Source organism: Cetorhinus maximus, chromosome 7 (assembly GCF_964194155.1).
Source record: "Cetorhinus maximus chromosome 7, sCetMax3.hap1.1, whole genome shotgun sequence".
Classification (NCBI taxonomy): Eukaryota; Metazoa; Chordata; class Chondrichthyes; order Lamniformes; family Cetorhinidae; genus Cetorhinus; species Cetorhinus maximus.
Genome location: NC_135885.1, coordinates 21,569,645 through 21,592,313, shown reverse-complemented (window position 1 = coordinate 21,592,313; position 22,669 = coordinate 21,569,645). Strand labels below are relative to the sequence as shown.

Genomic DNA, 22,669 nt, shown 5'->3' with positions numbered 1-22,669 from the left:
ACTGACGTGGTGGGTATTATGCTTAAAGTAGGTGATAGAAAACAACTTACTGCGTTTTTATAGAAAAAATATAGCACCATGTTGGCAAGCCTGGAGTAACACCAATGACCGTGAACCAGCAAGAGCTTCTGTAAATGTCGGAACCGTGCAATGGCAAAGTCACTTGCCATTACTGCCTGAAATACAAGAAAAGGAAATAATTGCACATGGGTTCCCTATACCACCAGATCTCCATTTACTAAGCCTTTGTAAAATGATTGTTATTGAAGCAGAAACAACAAAAAACAGCAACAATTTTGCATATAGCACAATAACCCAAGGTGCTTCACACAGGAGTGGTAACAAAATTAGGTACGATGTCAAAGAAGGAGCTATGAGGGACAGTGAAGTCAATGAGATGGGTTTTAATGAGTGCCCTAAAGGAGCATGGAGGGATGGAAGGTTTAGTTTTAAAATGGCACTGAAGGAGGTCATTTAGCCCATTAAGTCCATGCCAACTCTCTGTAGACCAGGCCCAAACCCCCTCCTCAATCCCCGCTGCTCTGCAAGGTTATTTCCTTTCAGTGCCTATCCAACTCCCTTTTGAAATCATTGGATGAGGAATCATTTAGGTAAGGAATTCCAAAATGGATGGCTCAGGGGCTGGAGGTGTGAAGTGGAGGAAGGGGGGAATGCACAAGGGGTCGAAAAGAAAGAAAGTGAGAGGGTTGTAGGAGGTTATAGAAATAGGGAAGGGTGAGGCCATGTCTGGATTTAAACACAAAAAGTACACATTTGACATGCCGGAGGTTTGGGAGCCAACATAGTTCAGTAAGGATAGGGTTCATGAGTGAGCAGGACTTGGTGCGAGATACGTTATGGGTGACAGGAATTTGGATGAGATGACATTTATGGAGGGTGGGGGCTGGCCATTGGGTATTCGTTGAGCCAAGAGGTGACAAAGGCACTGAGGAGAATTTGGCTGAGACAGGGGTAGCAGTGGTCTTTGTGATGGACAGGAGATGCTATTTGAAGCTCCACTTGGGGTTGAATAGAATACTTGGGCTACAAATAGCCTGGTTCACCCTGTGACAGTGGCTGGGAAGGGGGATGGCCCGGGTGACAGGAGGACATAGTGTGAGGTGAGAGACAAAGAGACAGCTTCTGTCATCCCAATGTTTAATCTCACAAAATTGCAGCTCATTCATAACTGGATATTGGACAAGCAATCTGTAAATATAGAGGTAGTGGAAGGGCGGAGAGGTGATGGAGAGGTTGAGCTGGGTGTTATCAACATAAACGTGGAACCTGACCTGGTTTCTGCAGAGGAAGGTATGTCAATAAAGAGATAATATGTAGATGATGAAGAGCAGGGATAAATCCTTAGGAGACTCGTGAGTTAACAGTGCAGGGATGGGAACATTGGTCCTTGCAATGAAATAATGGGCATGAGATGCTCATAAATGTCATAAAACTGGAACAGATTATCTATATAAATGGACAGTTGATATGGAATAGTACAGCACAGATGGTGGTCATTTGGCCCATCAATTATTCTGGGCTGGCTCTTTTGAAAAGCAATCCGCTTAGTCTCGCTCCCCCGCTTTTCCCCCCATATCCCCGCAATTTGCTTCACCTTCAAATATTTAAGGACAATACTGGTGCCCCATTCCTGCGACCGGCTTCACCTTCACACGCGCTGCGAGCTGTATTAGTGCTGCTGATAGCTTGCTGATCAGGGGCGAGAAGTAAAAATGGGAAATCTGGTGGCTCCTTCGTAAAGCCGAGGTGGAAGTTGTGCTATCGAAGGCAAAGGAACCGATTCCGGGACAGGTAGTGAGCAGGGAGAAATGCTCAGCCCCAGCACGCAAAAAATAATCGGAAAAGTCATTAGTTCACATTTTTGGCCCTTTAATCCCTGCAGTTTCAGCTGCTCAAAGCTCAGTCTTGAGGAGACTCCTGTCTATTTGGGGTGGTAACACTAACCGCTAAAATCCAGGCCTGCTTGTAAAATTGTATTGGAAGGGTCTGGCAAATCTAATTTTTATTTTATAAAAAGCTGTTCATGTCAAAAAGGGCTAGATACTAGCTAGATGAAATGCACGCCCGTAACTAAGTGACAAACGTATTGACACTGTAACCAGCGTGAAAATATGGTGGTATGCAGTCTGACCTCCTCCACTTAATGAAATCATATTTAAATTCTGACATGTTAATTAAACTGTCAATGGGTAGATGAATGAAGAACGGGGAGCTGTACACAATTTGCTTTAATTATTTCCACCAGGCGAGAATTTTTCAGTGAGTAAAATGTAGAAATGAAGATTGTGTCAACAAACATCAATTGTTGTGAAAAGCAGAGTCAAGTTGGATCTAAACTGTTGGTAAATGTTAGATCTGCAGCTGCCCTGTTAAAGGGTGAATGACTGGTAAATGCACCATCCAGTGTGGTCTTGAACTATACAGACCAAAAAGGTCCAGATGTGGTCCTATGTGGAATAACTTGATCTGAGCCAGGGTCGCAGAAAGCACATTACAATTGACTTCATTGCCCCTGGGTCATGCAGGAACTTGACTACCAGGTATGAAAATTGCATCGTGTGGATGAGGATAGATTTGGTTATGATGTGCCTCATTGTTAAATAGCATATTGATGTTCACCGTCTAGGCTCCCACAAGGACCAATGTTGGCTATGCCTTCAGCTGTCTAGGCCCTCTGCTCTTCAATATCCTTCTTAGGGGAGGCGGTGATATAGTGGCATTATCAGTGGATTGGTAATCCAGAGACCCGGGTAATGCTCCGGGAACCTGGGTTCGAATCCTACCATGGCAGATGGTTGAATTTGAATTCAATTAAAATCTGGAATTAAAAATCCGATGATGACCATAAAAAAACCATTGCCGAAAAAAAACATTGTACTAATGTCTTTTAGGGAAGGAAACCTGCCATCCTTACCCAGTCTGGCCTACATGTGGCTTCAGACTCACAGCAATGTGGTTGATCCTTAAATGCCCTCTGAAATGACCTAGCAAGCCACTCAGCTCAAGGGCGATTAGGGAGGGACAATAAATGCTGGCCTAGCCAGTGACGTCCGTATCCCATAAACATATTAAAAAAAACCTTTCCGTTTCCACCTCCACTTTTAAAATCTACACTTATGTGCGAGCTTTTAGTCACCTGTCCCAATGTCTCATGTGGCTCAACATCAAATAATATCTGATAACACTCCTGTGATGCGGCTCAGGTTGTTTTACCATGTTAAAGGCACTATGTAAATGCAGTTGCTACTTGGGCAAAGTAACGAGTGCCAGTGCTTCTGGGACAGTATCCCAGCAAAGTGCTTTCAGGGAAAGGGAGAAAGAAAACTAACAAGCATTGAATAAAACAGGAGATTTATACCAGAACTGACGGGTACCTTCAAAAGTCCTCTCGCCACTCCACAAATTAACAGTCCTCCATCAACACAAAAACCATTAGAGTTATTTGTGTACTTCAGAGGCAGATTTATGGAAACGGGTACCATGAAATGGTTTTAGATTACAATTACCTGCATCCCTTCCTGGCCAGAGATTCCCACTCCAACATCAGCAACCTGGATCATGCTCACATCATTAGCCCCATCTCCTACGGTTAATGAAAAAATAATGTGACAATGTGCTTGCTTTCCATCTTTTAGCTAACCAGTCACGATCTTTCTTTTTCACAGGATGTGGGCATCGCTGGCAAGGCCAGTATTTGTTGCCCATCCCTAATTGCCCTTGGGGTGGTGGTGGTGAGCCGCCTTCTTGAATCGCTGCAGTCACTGCAATGCAGGTACACGGTGCTGTTAGGGAAGGAGTTTCAGGATTTTGACCAAGCGGCAGTAAAGGAATGGCGATATAGTTCCAAATCAGATTGGTGTGTAGCGTGGAGGGGAACTTGTGGGCGGTAATTTACACATGCACCTGTTGCCCTTGTCCTTCTAGTAGAGGTCGCGAGTTTGGAAGGTGACGTTGAAGGAGCCTTGGTGAGTTGCTGCAGTGCATCTTGCAGACAGTACACACTGCTGTTACTGTGCGTCGGTGGTGCAGGAAGTGAATGCTGAAGGTGTTGGATGGGGGGCTTCTTTGTCCTGGATGGTGTCGAGCTGCTCGAATGTTGTTGGAGCTGCACTAATCCAGGCAAGTGCACACTATTCCACCACACTCCTGACTTGTGCCTTGTAGATGGTGGACAGGCTTTGGGGAGTCAGGAGGTGAGTTATTCGTCGCACGATTCCTAGCAACTGACCTGCTCTTGTAGTCACAGTATTAATGTGGCTTGTTCAGTTCAGTTTCTGGTCAATGGTAACCCCCAGGATGTTGATAGTGGGAGATTCAACATTGGTAATGCCATCGAATGTCAATGGGTGATGATTGGATTCTGTCCTGCTGGAGATGGTCATTGCTTGGCACTGGTGTGGTTATTTTCTACTTATTAGCCCAAGCCTGAATGTTGCCCAGGTCTTGCTGCATATGGACACAGACTGCTTCAGTCTCTGAGGAGTCGCAAATGGTGCTGAACATTGTGCAATCATCAACAAACATCCCAACTTCTGACCTTATGACTGAGGGAAGGTTATTGATGAAACAGTTGAAGATGATTGGGCCTAGGACACTACCCTGAGGAACTCCTGCAGCGATGTCCTGGGAGTAAGATGATTGACCTCCAACAACCACAACCATCTTCCTTTGTGCTAGCTCTGACTCTAGCTAGTGGAGAATTTTCCTGTGATTCCCATTAATTCCAGTTTTGCTAGGGCTTCCTAATGCCACACTCAGTCAAATGCTGCTTTGATGTCAAGGGCAGTCACTCTCACCTCCAGTTCAGTTCTTTTGTTCATTGATGCTAGTTGAGTGACAACTTGGAGCTGTACCAACAGACAATGGAGCACAATACTATGGAGGTGATTTGTACTTCAGCAGATTTTTAAAAAGAAAAATATACAACTTAAGTTTGCACTTCACGGAGATAACAGGGCTGAGCACAACTCACGTCTAGAGTGAAGTTTGCAAGGGCTGTATGTTAACCTAATAATTCTGACCTCAATGCATGTATTGGGTCCTGTGCAGGATTAGGCTACATGATGCAGCAATAGCTTCGGAGAACTTCTGCTGTTCCTTTCAATGCAATTATTTTGGCAGCAAATTCTGGGCCATTACAAACGCTTTGCTTCATAGAGAGGCGAGATGGCAGGTTGGTTCTGTCACTCTCTTGAACCAAGTACTCATTTTCTGCCTGCAGAGCTACTAACTACCTGCAGAAAATGCAATAAAGCCTAGGGGAGCTGTATGGTAAATAGAAAGGTTACTGTACATCCTTTCTGGCACTGGAAGGTTTTACTACTTACTGTATCAGAATGATGCTGGGGATAAAAAGGGTGTTAATTTACGAGGACAGGCTGCATAGACGAGCCTTGCATTCTACTGAGTATGGAAGATGGGGTGTCTAATAAAGGCATTCAAGATGGTTAAGAACTAAAATTAAAAGGGAAAGCCACGCCATTTAGGGTGGCGTCAGCAAACACTTCTTCACACAGTAGTTAGTGGAAATCTGGAAATCTCTCCCCTAAAAAGCTGCGGAGGTTGAGGGTCAATTGAAATTTTCAAAACCGGCATTGTTCGATTTTTGTTAGGCATGTGTGTTAAGCGATATGGAGATACAGAACCACGGCAGGTAAACAGAGTTAAGATGCAGAGCCTGAAGTTAAGGTCATCGACCCGAAATGTTAACACTTCACAGATGCTGGCTGACCTGCTGAGTACTTCCAGTATTTTCGGTTTTTATTACTTATCTTCCTTGTCTGCTTGGATTTTAATCTCCGTACACATTGGAACCAGGGTTATTCTGTTAGTGTTTTAATATCTTAATGTATTGCTACCAAAGATATTTGAAATGACATTCAAACATCGAGTTGCAGAAGCTGCGTCGTGACCGAATATATAATAGCATGCTATTGTGGAGGAGAAAAAAATATATATATACTTGCCTATTGCCAAGGTCATTACTTTTAGCTTATCCCGGACCAGTTTAACCACCATACTTTTTTGTAGCGGCGTGGAACGGCAGCACAACACTGAGCGGCAACTTTGTGCTAATGCAAGAAACTTGTCCTCCAGTGTCTTTTCCAACGCAAAGCTCAGAGTCTTTCCATCGATTACCAAGCTGAAGTTGGGTCGCAGGGTGGGCGAGGTCACTGAAGTCCCATTTGAAGGAATAAAGTCAACCGATGGATTTTCTGCAACACTGAAACGTTTGTTCTGAGGACTCTTTGATTTAATGTAGTTCAAACACTGCTCCAGCAAAGCAGTGCAGGCCTCCTGTTGAAAAAAAATTAGAAAGATAGCACAAATATTGCAGCACCATCAGGCACAGAACAACCGTTATGTCAGTAATGAGAGAGATATTTTGCGCCCCAAGTCAGCTTCTGTATTCAGTTCAGAATTATTTAAATTTGTCCTCACTTATCACCCCACCAGCCTCCGCATTCAAAGGATCATCCTCCACCATTTCTGCCAACTCCAGCACGATGCCACCACCAAACACATCTTCCCTTCACCCCCTCTGGCGGTATTCCGCAGGGATCGTTCCCTCCGGGACACCCTGGGGTCCACTCCTCCATCACTCCCTACACTTCAACCTCCTCCCACGGCACCTTCCCATGCAACTGCAGAAGGTGCAACACCTGCCCTTTTACTTCCACCCCTCCTCACCACCCAAGGGCCCAAACACTCCTTTCAAGTGAAGCAGCACTTCACTTGCACTTCCCTCAATTTAGTCTACTGCATTCGCTGCTCCCAGTGCGGTCTCCTCTACATTGGAGAGACCAAACGCAGACTGGGTGACCGCTTTGCAGAACACCTTCAGTCTGTCCGCAAGCATGACCCAGACCTCCCTGTCGCTTGCCATTTCAACACTCCACCCTGCTCTCATGCCCACATGTCTGTCCTTGGCCTGCTGCAATGTTCCAGTGAAGCTCAATGCAAACTGGAGGAACAGCACCTCATCTTCCGATTAGGCACTTTATAGCCTGCCAGACTTAACAAGAGTTCAACAACTTCAGATCATGAACTCTCCCCTCCATCCCCACCCCGTTTCCGAGCCCCATTTTTCCAATAATTTATATTTTTTAAATATATTTTTCTTTTCCCACCTATTTCCATTATTTTTAAATGTATTTCCATCCATTGTTTCATCTCCACCTTTTCGCCTATTTCGATCCCTTCCCCCCACCCCACCCCAACTAGGGCTATCTCTCCCTTGCTCGTCCTGCTTTCTACCCTTAATGTCACCATTAGCACATTCCTTAGCTAATATCACCATCGTCAACACCCCTTTGTCCTTTTGTTTATGACATCTTTGGCAATCTCTCCTTTGCCTCCACCTATCACTGGCCCTCTACCCAGCTCTACCTGTCCCACTCCCCTCAACCAACTTATATTTCACCTCATTTCTATATTCCCTCAGTTCCGATGAAGAGTCAGATGGACTCGAAACGTTAACTGTATTCCTCTCTGCAGATGCTGTCAGACCTGCTGAGTTTTTCCAGCTATTTTTATTTTTGTTCCATAATTTACTCTATCTGCCACGTTTAGGTTGGAGAAGACTTTGGATTCCAATTGTAAGCAATAGCTATTATCTCCTGATTTAGTACAAAAATCTTTTCAACATCCATCCATGAATGCCTTTATAATCATAATTTTAAGAAGCATGGGTGACCCTTTTTGTCCTTTTCAACAAGAACAGATTTTGGCTACCTTCGCCGCCTTTTCAGTTCCCTGTCTGAGGGCCGACAATAATCATTTCTCTCGCCCTCCTTTGGATTCCTAATACCTTATGTTTTGTTGGTAAGTGTTTTGATGTATTTGCCAATGGGTAAGGGAAAAAAAATCAAAATTGGTCAAGGTCTTCCATATGTGGTTTCACAGTGGTTTATAGATCAGTGACAGCTCCACAGGGTAACACTCAATGCATTTATTTATGTACCGTCAAATTCTGCAAGCCTTGGGAAATGCTGCTATGAAATGGCACTCAACATTTGGACCCTGCACATACGAAGATTCTTTCTGCAGCAACTTGCAGTAGAACCTTGATTATTCACTCTTGTGTTTATCTATGTTTGCAACCTGGAACAGAGGGAGTTGGTGTTTTGGATTCGGTTAAATCCATTAATTGCTGTAACTTCAGGTTTATGCGCACAGGGCTAAGTCTTTGACTCTTGATTATTCACAGGGCGATGGGTGGAAGAAGGGACCCCTTAATTACAAGCAGGAAATTGAGGCTCCCCTTATACACTTACAGTCCCCATGGCCAGAAATTTACCATCCCGGGGACCGTGAAATTGAAGGAGCGGGATTCCCTCCGGGTTCCCGCCCACCCCGGCCACGCAGCAATTTTATGATGGGGCGGGCAAGGCCTCGGATCTCCCCATACCTCCCTTGCCCCAATTGATACCCTTAAGTGGCCAATTAAGGGCCTTTTCCTGCCCAGCCTCAATTTTTAGGCTGGTGGGAAGATTGTCGTGGCGGGGGTGGAGGGGGGAGCGGGTGGAGAACCCAAAATATAAAAAAGTTATATCTCGTGTGAGAAGGCCGGGGGGGCGGTGTGCCTCCGTCAGAAGTCTGCCCTCCCTGCCTTAAGGTCCAGTGGCCTTCAGGCCTGCCCCAGCCTCTCTCCTGAGACTCCAATCATCCCACCTCATGTTCTTCCCCCTCCCCAAACCTCCCACCCCAGGTCTTCCCTACCCTCTCCACCCTGGAACCCCACCTTGAACTTAATGGGCCTCCGGTTCTCTGGACTTAGTCTCTGACGTCTCCTTGAATTTCCTTTTCTGTCCACTGCAGCTCCGCTGGCCAATCAGATTGGCCAGCAGCTCTCCAAAGTGTAGCTTCTTCCTGAGTGAGAGGCGGAAGTCCCGCCTGCAGCCAATTAATGTCTGTTGGAACATAAACTGTCTACAGGGCAGTCGGAGTTGGTGGGGATGTGTTCCCCGCCGACTCTACGGATGGCAGGAAACAAGACCTCACAATCCGAAAATTTCAGGCCTATATCGTGTATTTGTTTTCACTGTTTACAGCACAGAAATGTACACATCTTCACATCTGCTGCTCTTCAAGACCACAAACCTAAGATCTTGCAAATTTATTTACTAACCTACAAGTGCTGCACGATCTTTTCACTGGTGATTTAATCCCATCAAATACTGATACGCGTGGTGCTTCCTAAGAATCACACACAGAATCACAGTGCAGAAGAGGCCCTTCGGCCCATCGAGTCTGCACTGACACATTCCCCAAGATAAGCTTCTACATTTTTCTTCAAGAATCTGCATTTTACACTTACATTATTATAAAGCAAGAATCACACTCAGTAATGTCAGAAAGCCTAACCTTCCCAATATCCAGGGAATCTTCACCTTACAGCTTCACAATACTGGGCATCCCCATGAATTGTAAGCTGAAGTTAAAGGAACACAGAGAATCTGACAGTTTTCCCATTTTCCTCACCTCTCGCCCATTAATATTAATTATAAAACACTGCCACTGCTCTCAAAAGAGATAACGAGAAAAGAAATTACAACCACTGCCAAACTGGCGCAGTCATAATAAACACACGAGACATTTGCTGTCATTTTCGGGTACTGCTTTTGAGATTTCGCTTGGCAGGAATGGCCGTGCTGGAGGATAAAAGCTGTCCAGCTGATTCCATTTCAGTTTCTGCAGCTGAAATCGTGCTCACCTGAGATTCCGCATTCAAGGTGAGGATCTCCTCATCGTGACCGAGGAGTTTGCAGGAGTAAGCAATGTTGATTGCTGTTTCCTGTTTGTCCCCCGTGAGAACCCAGATCTGTAAAGCAGCTTTTCGCAAATTAGCTATGGTTTCTGGAACCCCATCCTGCAGACGGTCTTCGATGCCAGTTGCACCTAAACAGATTAAAAGGAGGCGACATAGAAATGAGAAAACTTACAATTGAAATGTGACTGACTTGATTTGTGATTATCAAAACTGCTCCATAAACATAACAAAATTGACAGGCGGAAGACCAGATAAGTCTATTGAGTCTGTGCTACTGTAGAATATAAACCCAGGAAAGTCTCAGAAAAAAGTTCATTCTTTTGAAGTTTCCCCCTTTACTATTCTGTACCATCTACGAGCCCCTCCCACCACACCAACTGAGTCGGCATCCTTCCATCTACGAGAGATGATGAACGCAGAGCAAGCAAACCCGTTTCAGATGGGGTGTCTTCATATATGGTGCACCTTTGCTGACGGCTCAAGAGACCAAACTTTGAGAGCCAAGTTCTGCCACAGGTGCCACACAAGAAGCCACCCAGTGTCATTGTGGATTGATATTTTTGCCGTCGGTTGCCAAGCCTCTGTAGCCATCGTGGCGGTGCACCCCAGCTTACAGGGGGCGTTGCCATTTTCCCAACACAGAGGGTAGGAAATAGGAGCCTGAAAAGGCCACTTGGCCTTTCAAGCCTGCTCCACCATTCAATACAATCATGACTGATCTTCTGCTTCAACTCTACCTGCCTGCACTATTCCCATTTCCCTCAATTCCTTCAGTATACCAAAATCTATCAATCGCTGTCTTGAATATACTCTCAGCCTCCGGGGTACAGAATTCCAAAGACTCACAACCCTGAGTGAAAAAAAATTCTCCTAATCTGAGTCCTAAATTACTCTGTGACTCTGAACCTCTAATTCTGGACTCCCCAGCCATCCACCCAGCATCTATTCTATCAAGTCCCTTAAGAATTTTATATCTTTCAATAAGACCATCTCTCATTCTTCTAAACTTCAGGGAACATATGCCTGGTCTACTCACTCTACTCAATCATATGTCTAGTCTACTCAATCTTTCCCCAAAGGACAATCCCCTCAACCCCAGAATTAGTCTAGTGAACCTTTGTTGAAGTCACTTGGTGGGCAACTATGTCCTTCCTTAGGTAAGGAGACTAAACTGTACACAGTACTCGAGGTGTGATATCACAAGGTCTTATACAATTGCAGTAAGACTTCATGCTTATACTCCAATCCCTTGGCAATAAAGGCTAACAGACCATTTGCTTTTTTAATTGCTTGCTATACCTGCATGTGATTCACGTGCAATAGCACCCAGCTCCCTCTAAATACCAACATTCCCCATTTCACTCACCATTCTTGTGTGGCATCTTAGCAAATGCTTTATTGAAAATCCAAACATGCTACATCAACTGGTTCCCCCTTGTCTATGGTGCCATTTATAACCTCTAACAGATCCATCAAACATGATTTCCCTTTCATAAATCTGCATCAATTCTGTGTAATCATATTATACTTTAAGTACTCTATTCCTAATAATAGATACCAGCATTTGCCCTCCTGATGTCAGGCTAACTGGCCTATCGTTCCCCCAGTTTCCCTCTCCACCCTTCTTGAACAGTGGAGTTACAGGTCCTTCCTTACAATCCATGTGGACTGTTCTAGAATCTCGGGAAGGCTGAAACCTGAAGAAATTGGGTGTCACTTGTGTTACTGCAAAGCCCTGAGAGTGTACCCCAGTACTACCGGAATGTTAAATACAGACATTGATGATCTGTGCAAAACACTGGGTGGGCTGAACTGAAGTATGCTGTGCGTACTTACAAACTCAGTTTTGTCTGTAAAACATCTGACAATTTGAGAGAGCAGTTGTTTTGCCCGAGTTGGCACTTACTGCGTGACGCAAAAGATCAGCCGACTTACAGGCCTGACGCAGAGGGGTCAAATGATATTATAAATTGCAGGGACAAAGCTTTCAAATTCATACAGTCTTCCAAACCCACGGGTGTACTTCCGACCTTGACCACACTCTCATCCATCTTCCATTTGTTTTTGAAAGTAATACATAGCTTCAAAAAGGTTGAATTTTCTCACTGGAATTCCTAAATTACATTACTGATGCAAACGTTTCCATATCACAACCATCTACCAATATCATGGCAGAAACGATTTATCATATAACCATTTGATGAGATGATACTTAAAAATAAAACTGCAGCGGATTATGGCAAAAAAAAAATGTGGTGTTGTCAAAGGGAAGGAACATTTTACTGAAAATGCTACTAGCTTATGTTAAGTATACCCTTGTCATTCCTTGGTTGGACAACTACAGAGTAAGCTTAAATATATTTTATGTGCACTATTTAAATAATTTCATTACCTGTCTCAGGCACCAATAAACAGTTCAAGCTCGACTTAGTTTACAACACAGCACCCATGAGTTCCAGATTGTAGGGAAGTTCTTTTTAAAATGCTTCTGAATTTTCAGGAAAATTCAACTGTAGCTGTGTTAAGTTGAGAGATTCCTTACTAAATTGTGTGAACGAATTAACGCATATTTCTACATGTTGTAGAGTGGTGATGTACTCCATTCCGGATTATCACCCCACCTTTTTGCCGTCATTATACATGAACCTGTATCACATTTATAACATCGTCGCTAAGACACTGGCTATTTGTAAAAAAAAGTGACAAAAAATGCAACAAAAGCATGAAATTTGTAGTATATGTTTTCCAAAAAAACAAAAAAAGCTGCATTTTCCAGTTTATGAGTTCTAAGAGTACAAGGCTCAGCAATCAATCTGATCTAATGTCAACCTCTTAATGTTACTTTACGTTTCGCTGTCAGCTTGATGCAAGTAGCCAGTGTTTGTCATAATTCATGGGTTGAACGGGTTCCTTTCTGTGCTGTGATGATTCCATATTGCTGCGCACAACATTTTTTTTTTACAGGAAAAATAAAAGCTCGGTTGAGTAACACAAAGTTAGATTCTGCGCTTAAATTCAAAGGTTTATGAAAATTGGGCCAAACGTCAGGGTCTGCACACTTCTTAAATGAAAATCCGGCGACATACATGTACTTAAATCTATAAAAAGGTGATGGCTACAAATCTGTACGGTTGACTCAAACACGGGCAGTGCGTGAGCCACCGCACAGTGCACTCACCTTGTCTATATTACTCAAGCAGTGAAAACAGAGTGTTAACACAGCTGGGTGCATGATAATTGTCTTAATGCACCAGGAAGAATGAAGTTCTTTCTGTGTGCTGTGCAAATATCAGCTTTTACCTAATTGATGTAGTTTATTATCTAGAGGTTACCCTTTTCTCTGAAGCTCTATTAATGACAGTCAACTTGGTGGAAAAGCCCCATACATTACAGTTTCCCTAGCGACACAGCATTTCAAAGATAAACATGTGGTAGGTTTTGTCAACTGCTTGTTCTTAGGACACAACGCATCATTGCACAGATGTGCTTATCTAAGGTCTTTGATAGCAGCCAAGCGTCCATACCTAACAGCTGAAGGTCGGTCTCCAGTCGCACTGCTGACTGGAACAGCAACTCATCCCTACTTTCAACTGAAGACTCAGCCTCCAAGTGATTTTCCAGCCACCGTGCATATTCTTCCTTACGCAAGACCTGAAATAACGACACCCGATTTAAAAAAAAACAAATTATGTCTTAAAAATGATTTAAGCTCTTTTATAACAAGGGTTACCAGGCACAGCACTCAAAAGCAGATTATAGCTCAAGACTTCAAAATGGTACAACTGGCCAACATATAACAAAACAACAGGAATCAAATGCAAAACACACCACAAAAAAAAAAATCTAAGGGCACGGTTTATGCTATAGGTGCAGAGTTTGAAATTATCAGAATGATTCAAACCCAGATGACACTGCTGCCATTGTGTCACCCTTTGGCCAGGGTGAACACAAGCTCTGAACACATATGCTTCTTGCATGTGCAGAGATCTGCGCAGAAGGGTCCAAATCCCAGTTAGATTGTAATGTTAGTGAAGAGGCGGGGAGAGAGAGCAGGTTCTATGCTAACATCAACAGAGGAATACGAGAACGTACAGGCCAGAAGAAAGCTCAGCTCATCCTTTTCCGTCCCTGAAAATTAAGATTAATTAATTAATTAATTGAAAATTAATTGCATTCCCCGAAATACTGATCTAATTCTCCCTGAAATTTTCCACACCACCTGCCCGGACCTCTTTTTTTTTGTTCAGGTTAGAGATGCTTCTGAAAATACACAGGGCGTCCAGGGAACTTCACTTTGCAGCTGGTGTGATGTTGAAACTGGGCAAGATTGGCTCTTGAAGATGGTCTGACGACACCTTCCTGAATGAGAGTCAGGGACCTCCACCTCAGCTATAGAACTCAACTCTTCCGTCTATGGCTCGGTAGCATTCTCACCTCAGAGTCAGAAGGTTATGAGTTCAAGTCCCACTCCAGGATGTGAACACAACAATCCAGGCAGACACACCAGTGCAGTACTGAGGGTGTGCAGCACTGCTGGGGGTCCCTTTTTCAAATTGGATGTTAAACTGAGGTGTAATCTGCCCTCTCAGGGGACGTAAAAGATTCTTTGATACCATTACAAAGAAGAGCAGGGAAGTTATCCCTCAATCATCACAAAAAACAGGTGAGATTTACCAGAACGATTCTGGGACTTGAGGGTTAAATTACGAGAGATTACACAAACAAGGACTGTATTCCCTGGAATCGGTAAGTTTAAGGGATGATTTGCTTTAAGTTTTTAAAATATTAAAGGGGAACTGATAGGGTGGAGAGATAGAGAGAAACTATTTTCCACACGTTGGGGAGTCTAGGATTAGGGGGCGTAATCTAAAAATTAGAGCCAGAGTGTTCAGGAACGAAATTAGGAAACACTTATACTAGCAAAGGATGGTACAGGTTTGGAGTGCTCTTTCGCAAATGGCAAGTGATTCTATGTCCATTGTTAATTTTAAAAATGAGATGGATAGATTTTTGTTATCCAAAGGATATCAAGGGATATGGCACAAAGGTGGTTATATAGAGTTAGGTCAAAGATAAGCCATGATCTCACTGAATTGGGGAACAAGCTTGAGGGGCTAAGTGGCTTACTCTTATTGCTACGTTGCTAGCTTATCAGGTCATGATCACATTGCTGTTTGCAGGAGCTTGCTTTGTGCAAAATGGCTGCAGTTTTTCCAACATTACAAGCGACTACGCCTCAAAAAGTAGCCGGCTGTCTGTAAAGAAATTGGTTCGCCAGGCAGTTGTAAAAGGTGGTAATATAAATAAAACTTTTTTCTTTCTTTCGCGTTTTGCATTTGAAGAAAAGCTGTGAAATCTTCCTGCTGCCCTGGTGAAAATTATCCATCAACCAGTAGCAGTGAAACAGATTAACCGGTCATTATCTCAAGTAGCTTGAGGGATAAAGCTGTGGGGCTGCTGTGTTTCCAACAATACAACAGTGACTACACTTCAACAGAGGGACGGGGAGGTTGAGGGAGGGAATTCCAGAGTTTAGGGCTGAATGAATGACCAGCAAAGGTGTGGCAATTAAAAATCAGGGACGCTCAAGGGGCCAGGATTTGGGAAACGTAGCTACCTCGGTGGGGGGGTCTATGGGGCTGGAGGAGATTAGAGAGATAAGGAGGGGTGAGGCCAGGGCGGGATTTGAAACAGGGATGATTATTTTAAAATCAAGGTGCTGTTTAACCAGGGTCGGCTAGCACAGAGGTGATGGGTGAATGGAATTTGGTTCAAGTTAGGGTACAGGAAGCAGAGTTTTGAAAGACCTCAAGTATATGAAGGGTAGAATATAAGGAGCTAGTGAGGAGTGTGTTACAATAGTCAAGTTTAGAGGTAAAAAAGGACTCGATGAGGGTTTCAGCAGCAGGTGAGCTGAGGCAGGGCTTAGTCATTTTACGTTTTAAGAGTTCAAAAAAGCTACACGAGTAGTGCAGTAGTTAACAACTTCATTGAATGGCAGTATGACCCCTAGGATTATATCCAACTTCTAAACACTCATGGAATCGTTTTGGTGTTTACTCTGGAGTAAAACTCGAGAAGCTGTGGCACAAGCTCAGAATTTTATTTTAATGGGATGTGAGCATCCATGGACGAGGGATCAAGGCCAGTATTCATTGCCCATCCCTAATTGCCCTCGAGAAGTAGGTGATGAGCTGCCTTCTTGAACTGCTGCAGTCCCTGTGGTATAGGCACCAGCTGTTAGCAGGGGAATTAGGCACTGAGAATGAGATGGTCTTTGCTGCTGAAACTGTATTCCCTCTTTCTCGTGTGCAAAAGGCACGCATGTACAGACAGACAAGACCCAATAAACAAATGAGTAATAGAAATCCAAACTACTTCAAACTCTAAAGGCCCCAAAATTACATAAGGACATGAGAAAGTGGAGCAGGAGTAGGCTATTCAGCCCCTCAAGTCTGCTCCACCATTCAATAAGATCATGGCTGATCTGCTGGTGCTTCGAATTCCACATTTCCAACTACCCCTGATAATCTTTGATTCCCTTGCCTAACAAGAATCTATCCATCTCCGCCTTAAAAATACTCAATGACCCCCACCTCTACCGTCTTCTGAGGCAGAGAGTTCCAAAGTCGCACAATCCTCAGAGAAAAAAAATTCTCCTCATCTCTGTCCTAAAAGGGCAACCCCTAATTTTAAAACAGTGCCCCCTGGTTCTGGACTCGCCCACGAGAGGAAACATCCTTTCCACGTCCACCTTGTGGAGACCATTCAGGATCTTATATGCTTCAATCAAGTCACCCCTCACTCTTCTAAACTCCAGTGGAAACAGGCCCAGTCTGTCCAACCTTTCCTCATGAGACAACCCGCTCATTCCAGGTATCAATCTAGTAAATCTCCACTGAATCGCCTCCAACGCAAAATTAATGCCTTATCTTGCAAGAAAAGGTTCTGCTTCAAGTCATTCTCATTGCACGTTCGATATTCTTTATAAAACTTATCCCCAACTCCCATTCCGTTTCTCTCCCCTCACAAATTGTCTGGCACAATCTTAGTTTCATTCATTTCCTCTTCCATTATTCCTGTTCGTATTTATACCTCGGGGAAAATATCCCCCCCTTTGGGGGCGGAGTTATGCGGGGGCGGGCACGAACCCGATCCGCGTCCCGATTGGGTACGCGCCGCCATTTTACATGGGCGGGCCAATTAAGGCCCACCCAGCATGACGCACACCCAGGAGCTCCCTGTGCGGGTGGGTGGGGAGGGATTCCCTGTGTCGGGGCCGGTGTTCTCTCACGGAGGTGCCTCAGGGAGATCAGTTTAAGTTCTGGAATATTTAATAAAGGTGCAAAAAAAAAATTTAAGGACATGTCCCCTCGTGTGAAACTGTCACTTGAGCTGGGACATGTCCATTAACTTTTTCCACCCGTGGATGAGGTTTCATGAAAAATGCGAAGGCCGCCTGGGCTCTTCGCCTGCTCGAAGCCAACCTTAAGGTTGGACGGGCAACATTCTTAACAATTTAAATTACTTTGTTAATGGCCTTAATAGGCCTTTGACAGTTCGGTGGGCGCGTAGCTGATGTGGCTGACAGTTTAAATGATGCGTGGTGGTGGCATTGGGACCCCCGCCCGACGTCACAGTGTTACTTTACACGTCGGCCCCGCCCCCACTCGTCGATGGGAAAATTCTTCCCCTGTTCTCTAGATTTGTTTTTTTTTTAATCTAGCTAATATCTAACAGCTAGACAGATACACATCGGCATTTATAGATGATTTCCATGCCGTCAATATGCCAGTTTACGTATGCAATTTTTAAAGACAACTTCTCAGGATATGAGCTTCATTAGCAAGGCCAGCATTCAGTGTCTATTCTTAGCTCCCCTCGAGAAGGTGACGATAGGCAGTCTTCTTGAACCACTGCAGTCTGTGTGGTGAAGGTACTGCTTGGTTGGAAGTTCCAGGGTTGGCTTTTTAGGGACATTCCCTTATGAATCAGTATCTTGGGAAGCAAAGCAACCCATTCATTCTCCAAAGACTGATTCTGGACAGCAGTACAAAACTACATGCAAAAGGAATTTTCCATTACAGAAATGCTCTGGAACCTGAGCCATTCTTGAGCCAGGTTTCCAAACAAAATATCTTTGAAAAACTCTTTCTTCTAGGGTGATTTTAGCAATTGGACAGCTTTCTAGAGCAGGTTACAGAGGGAAACGAGAAAGGTACCAACTGAATGGAAAAAAAGAATATTCCTTATCCACTTTAAAAAAAAAACAGAACTAATTTAAACTGTTATTTTGTTCCTTATCTTTATCCCCTTTCTTAATTGTATGTCTCCCAATCATGCTTTTCTTTTCCCTTGGATTATGGCAGTTTTGAAGTTTAATCTCTACAGTTTCTTCTCTGGTTTGCTATTGAAAAAAAAAAACCAAACATAAAAACAAAATATCTCTTAAAGTCACTTTACTAGAAATGTTCTTTCTTGCCAACTGGTTACCAAATTACTCCCTGCCCAATAAACTTACAGATTTCTACTCACAAGCTGAGCTGCCTACTTCCTCTGCCACAACCGATTGGTCACTGGGCTAGGGGGCTAGAGGTTACAGGAGCAAAATGAACAAGCTTTAAGGAAGAATAGAAATAAATCGGGAGTACAGCCTACGTATAATAGATTCTCTGCAAAAGTAGCGATGGCTTGAACTGACTTTAGGGAGGAGCTGTATGGGGCTGGTGATAATAGAGTGAAGCATCGCCTGGTGGTCCTTTTACATGACTGGAGTTACATTAGCTTCTGCTAAGTCAAATCCATCCTGTTTACACGATGGAACAATTTAACAACAATGGCAAAAGGCACGTGTGATTTATCCTATGTTGCTAACTGTGCATTTGTCAATTTTAGACTGGGGTGCGGGGTGGGGTGGGGTAAAATTATATTGATTAACAGCTTGGCTGCTCAGAGTGCGGGCGGTCGGTTCAACACACCCCGGGATGCACCCCAAAATGGTGGACCTGACTGTTAGCGAACAGGGTTTACCAATCAGCTGGCGGCAGCAGTTTACGTTGAAGACGGCCAATGGAAAGCCTATTCCAGGAGGAATCTGCTGCCTTCAAAGCGACAGCGTCAAATTATTCATACCACAGGGTCGCTGGGGTCAGCAGGATCTCTGTTGGAAGGAACCCTGTACTATAAAATACTTCACAGAACTCAAAAGTTCCTTTGCTATGGGTCAATGGATCGGTAAGCGTTTTCTTGTAGGATAGCAGGCCAGGGTTGAATGGAGAAGGAGATGGATACATATCTTGGAGTTTTATTCACGCATATCTAGATATCAGGCAGTTCTTATGTGAGGCCTTCCTCAGCCATTTAAATAGATGAGTCGACTCTATGGTAGGGGAGACCATACAAGGCTTGCGATGGGGAGCTGCTCCATTCTCATCTCACACCTTACATTTTCACTCACCTACCGCTTGATTTAACAGACCTCAACATGGTTCAATTAAGTTAAATTTACTGAAAGCAGCGGAAGGTTGTAAATACGGGTTAAAGGAAGGAAGGTGAAAGTGTAAAAACACAAACACCAAGTGAGAGCTATAAGCACAACAATATTAACCCACCACAGAATAAATCATAACTTCTAAGCTAATACGCACCCTCTTGGCTATACAGAGTGTCCGGAGTCCATCTGTGGCGTACTGGTTTAGGTAATTCTGCGTTTTGTTCCGGATTTTCCTTGTGCGCTTGCTGGTGCTGTTCTCTTAAAAGTTGGAAAAAGAGGAAAAAAAAAAGCCAATTAAATTGGTGAGGAAAATTCTGCACAGTTGCCGAGAAAACGTTAGAAAAATAACTGGATGCTCAGGCAGGTCGTAGTGAAGTGACTGTTGGACGGAGTCGTTCCCGCGTGACAAAGCCACACAAACTGAACAAGTTAACGCTCTCCTCGGTGAGCTTCCGCAGCCCCCAATCTAATACAGTTATCCAGCATTTGCCTCCAGCCTGAGCGTCATCGCAGCCTGGGGCTCAAACAGCTTTCGACGCCCTCGACGCACAATTGTTCTACGAGAAGCACACCTTTAGCGGAGTGCGGCCGGTCACCTTAAGTCGCTTTATCCTCCCGTTGCCCCGAGGGCAGCACCTCCTACCAGCAACCCCAGCTGAGGACATATGGATCTCATCGAGCGACGGGGTGTGCAACTCCAAACGCGCAAGCGAGATGAGGGGCTCCCCGCCAGGTCCCATGAACTATGGGTTCACACGCAATCAGCTGTAATTAACGCAGCGGTGCCAATGTTTCACTCGCTGGTTCGAGCTGAAGGGAGAATCGCCACATTTGGCATCTCCTGCAGCACTGGAGCTTCTTCCCATTTTTCAAATCACAAATGTTTTTTATTATTTAATGTGCGGCTGGGAGAACTGTCGGCACCAACATGAAAAAAATCCATCAGCCTTTCAGGAGGCGAGTGCAGCGACTTGGATTATGTCCAATTAGGAGGTTATTTTTCAGCTTTAAGTGTTGCCAATACATCTTTCTTTTTTAAAATTTGGTTTTAATGTTGCTTATACAGCTTTTTGTTCTGATGTTACAGATACATCTTTACCGTACGACTTTGATGATAAATTTTATGCTGTGTCAGCGCGCACTTTAACCGGCAAACAAGACGGTGGAGAACTTCTGAGGCTTAACCGCAGCTTGCATTTATATAGCGCCTCTCACATCGCAAAACATCCCAAGGCACTTCACAGGAGCCTAATTAGGTGAAGACTGTCACCCGACCAAAGGAGGAGACATTAGGGCAAGCGACCAAACACTTGCTCAGAGGTAGGTTTTAAAGAGCAGTTAAAAGGAGGATGGCTAAACAAGTCTTGCTGCGAGTTAGGACACGGGCAGCCTAGTTTTGATGAAGCTTTGGATCAAGAGAGGTTGACTAGCAGTAACTAACACGTCACGTCGTTAAAAGGATACCTAGACTGTTAATTATTAGAGTTTACTTTGTGTTAAGTTAATGCAAATCCGTCCGTGGAAATCACAAGAAAGTGAAGTAAAAGATTATGTTGTGAAGCTAATGGCAGAGTGGCGCAAATCAGCCACTGGGAATCTGCAATTCATGAAATCAGAAGCATGGGATGAACTTAATGTTGGTGACAGGAGAGACAAGGCGAGACGCCAGCCGGTTGGAGAACCGGTGGGAATCCTGCACCACTCCTGTTGGTGAAGGCCCGCCATATTAAATGCCCATCGGGCACGTAAAAGGCCAGTATTGGGCCTTCTCCTAGATTGAGGGCGCTGGGTAGGATGGGGATCGCCAGGTGGGAGCCCCGGGAGACGGAGGGGGAGGATTGTCTGAGGCAAGGGCAGGAGATGGCTTTCAGCAGGCCACCCACCCCCGCACCCTTCACGTTGCCACGTCCCTAGGTCAAGAACCGAACGTCGGACAGCGAGGGATTCCCCCATGTAAGTCCGCAAGCAAACTCAACAGGGTTTGCTCTTTGGGCTTCCCATATGGCGACTCCCCTGCCTGCCACTGGTTGAATACCAACGTTGTGGAAGGATAAAGTCCTGAAGGGGGCATTAACTCAATTAGCGTCCAGGCCGGAACCCTGTCCGTAAGGCTTCCGCCCCCATACTCAATCAGGTGGAAGCAGGAAGATGGCAGGGTCCCTGCCCGCACCCACCTGCCCGATCAAACACATTAAATTTCACCCAGGAAATCTGAAAGAGTTTGGGCTTTGAGTGCAGGACCTTCGAACGAATATCATATACAACATGGCTAGTGGCAGGCACACTAAAACCACAGCATGATTAGATCATAGGCAGTTTGTAATCAAACCTAATGAGGCTATAATTCTGTGGTTAACCACAAAGACGTTGCCAGATCCATCAACCAACCTGCTCCAGCGCAACCGCACTTGATACTCAACCCTATCCTACCTACCAATTTAAGGCTGGCGCTCTCCTTTCTCCTCCACCTCAAGACGACTTAAAACTGACGCACCAGACACAGTCAAATATAATGCCCAAAATAAATATTGTATGCAAAGAATGGGTTAGCCACAAAATAAAAAAAAAAATCAGAATAGACACAGAGGATATCAAGCAGAAACCCAATCGAGGTGCTCTGAATTAAGGTGACAAGTGCGATTGAATCAAATGACTGCACACCTCCCCTTCCATTATTGCGCTCATATCCTATACTCTATTCATTGCACTGCAAATGAAAGCCATTTACTATTTAAAAGCCTTAATATTTTCATGTTCAGATCCAGAAGAGCAAATGCCTTGACAGATTTCAAACAAAGGCTTTAACATGTTTGGTACTAAACATTGCACAATACTGTTTCAATTGGGTAATATATCATCAATAGCTGGTGTCAGATATTCCTGACACAAATGGTACGTTATTGATATTAAACAGGCAAGTTCCACTCATCCAACTCCTCCCCGGTGCTCAGCGCAGTCGCCAACTGCAAAATGCGGACCTCCTTCCACTGGATGAGACTGGAGAAGCTGGGATTATTCTCTTTAGTGCAGAGAGAAGATGAAGGGGGGACCTGGAGGAGATGATCAAAATGGCGAGGCTTTTTTCTTTTGAACAGAGCCAATAGGGAGAAGCTGTTTCTCCACAAGTGGGGCGGTAATCAGAGGTCGTCAATTCAAAATAATTACCAGAGGAACAAGAGGGTGATTCCCACCCACCCACATACGCACACCCCACACCCACATCCACACCCACATACGCACACCCCACACCCACATACGCACACCCCACACACGCACAACCTACACCCACATACGCACACCCCACACCCACATACGCACACCCACACCCACACACGCACAACCCACACCCATACGCACACCCCCATACGCACACCCCACACCCA

At 44.5% G+C, this 22,669-nt stretch overlaps 1 protein-coding gene across 1 annotated transcript in view; it reads right to left on the bottom strand.

The window, feature by feature from the left end:
• atp10a (ATPase phospholipid transporting 10A) overlaps positions 1-22,669 on the bottom strand; it is a 183,300-nt gene that overhangs the window by 32,454 nt on the left and 128,177 nt on the right. The window contains exons 11-16 of the mRNA XM_078545152.1: positions 19,441-19,544; positions 13,318-13,444; positions 9,737-9,921; positions 5,988-6,318; positions 3,528-3,604; positions 51-176 (exon numbers count right to left, since the gene is read on the bottom strand). Of these exons, the coding sequence (XP_078401278.1) occupies positions 51-176; positions 3,528-3,604; positions 5,988-6,318; positions 9,737-9,921; positions 13,318-13,444; positions 19,441-19,544 (950 nt within the window). The remainder of the gene's footprint in view (positions 1-50; positions 177-3,527; positions 3,605-5,987; positions 6,319-9,736; positions 9,922-13,317; positions 13,445-19,440; positions 19,545-22,669) is intronic.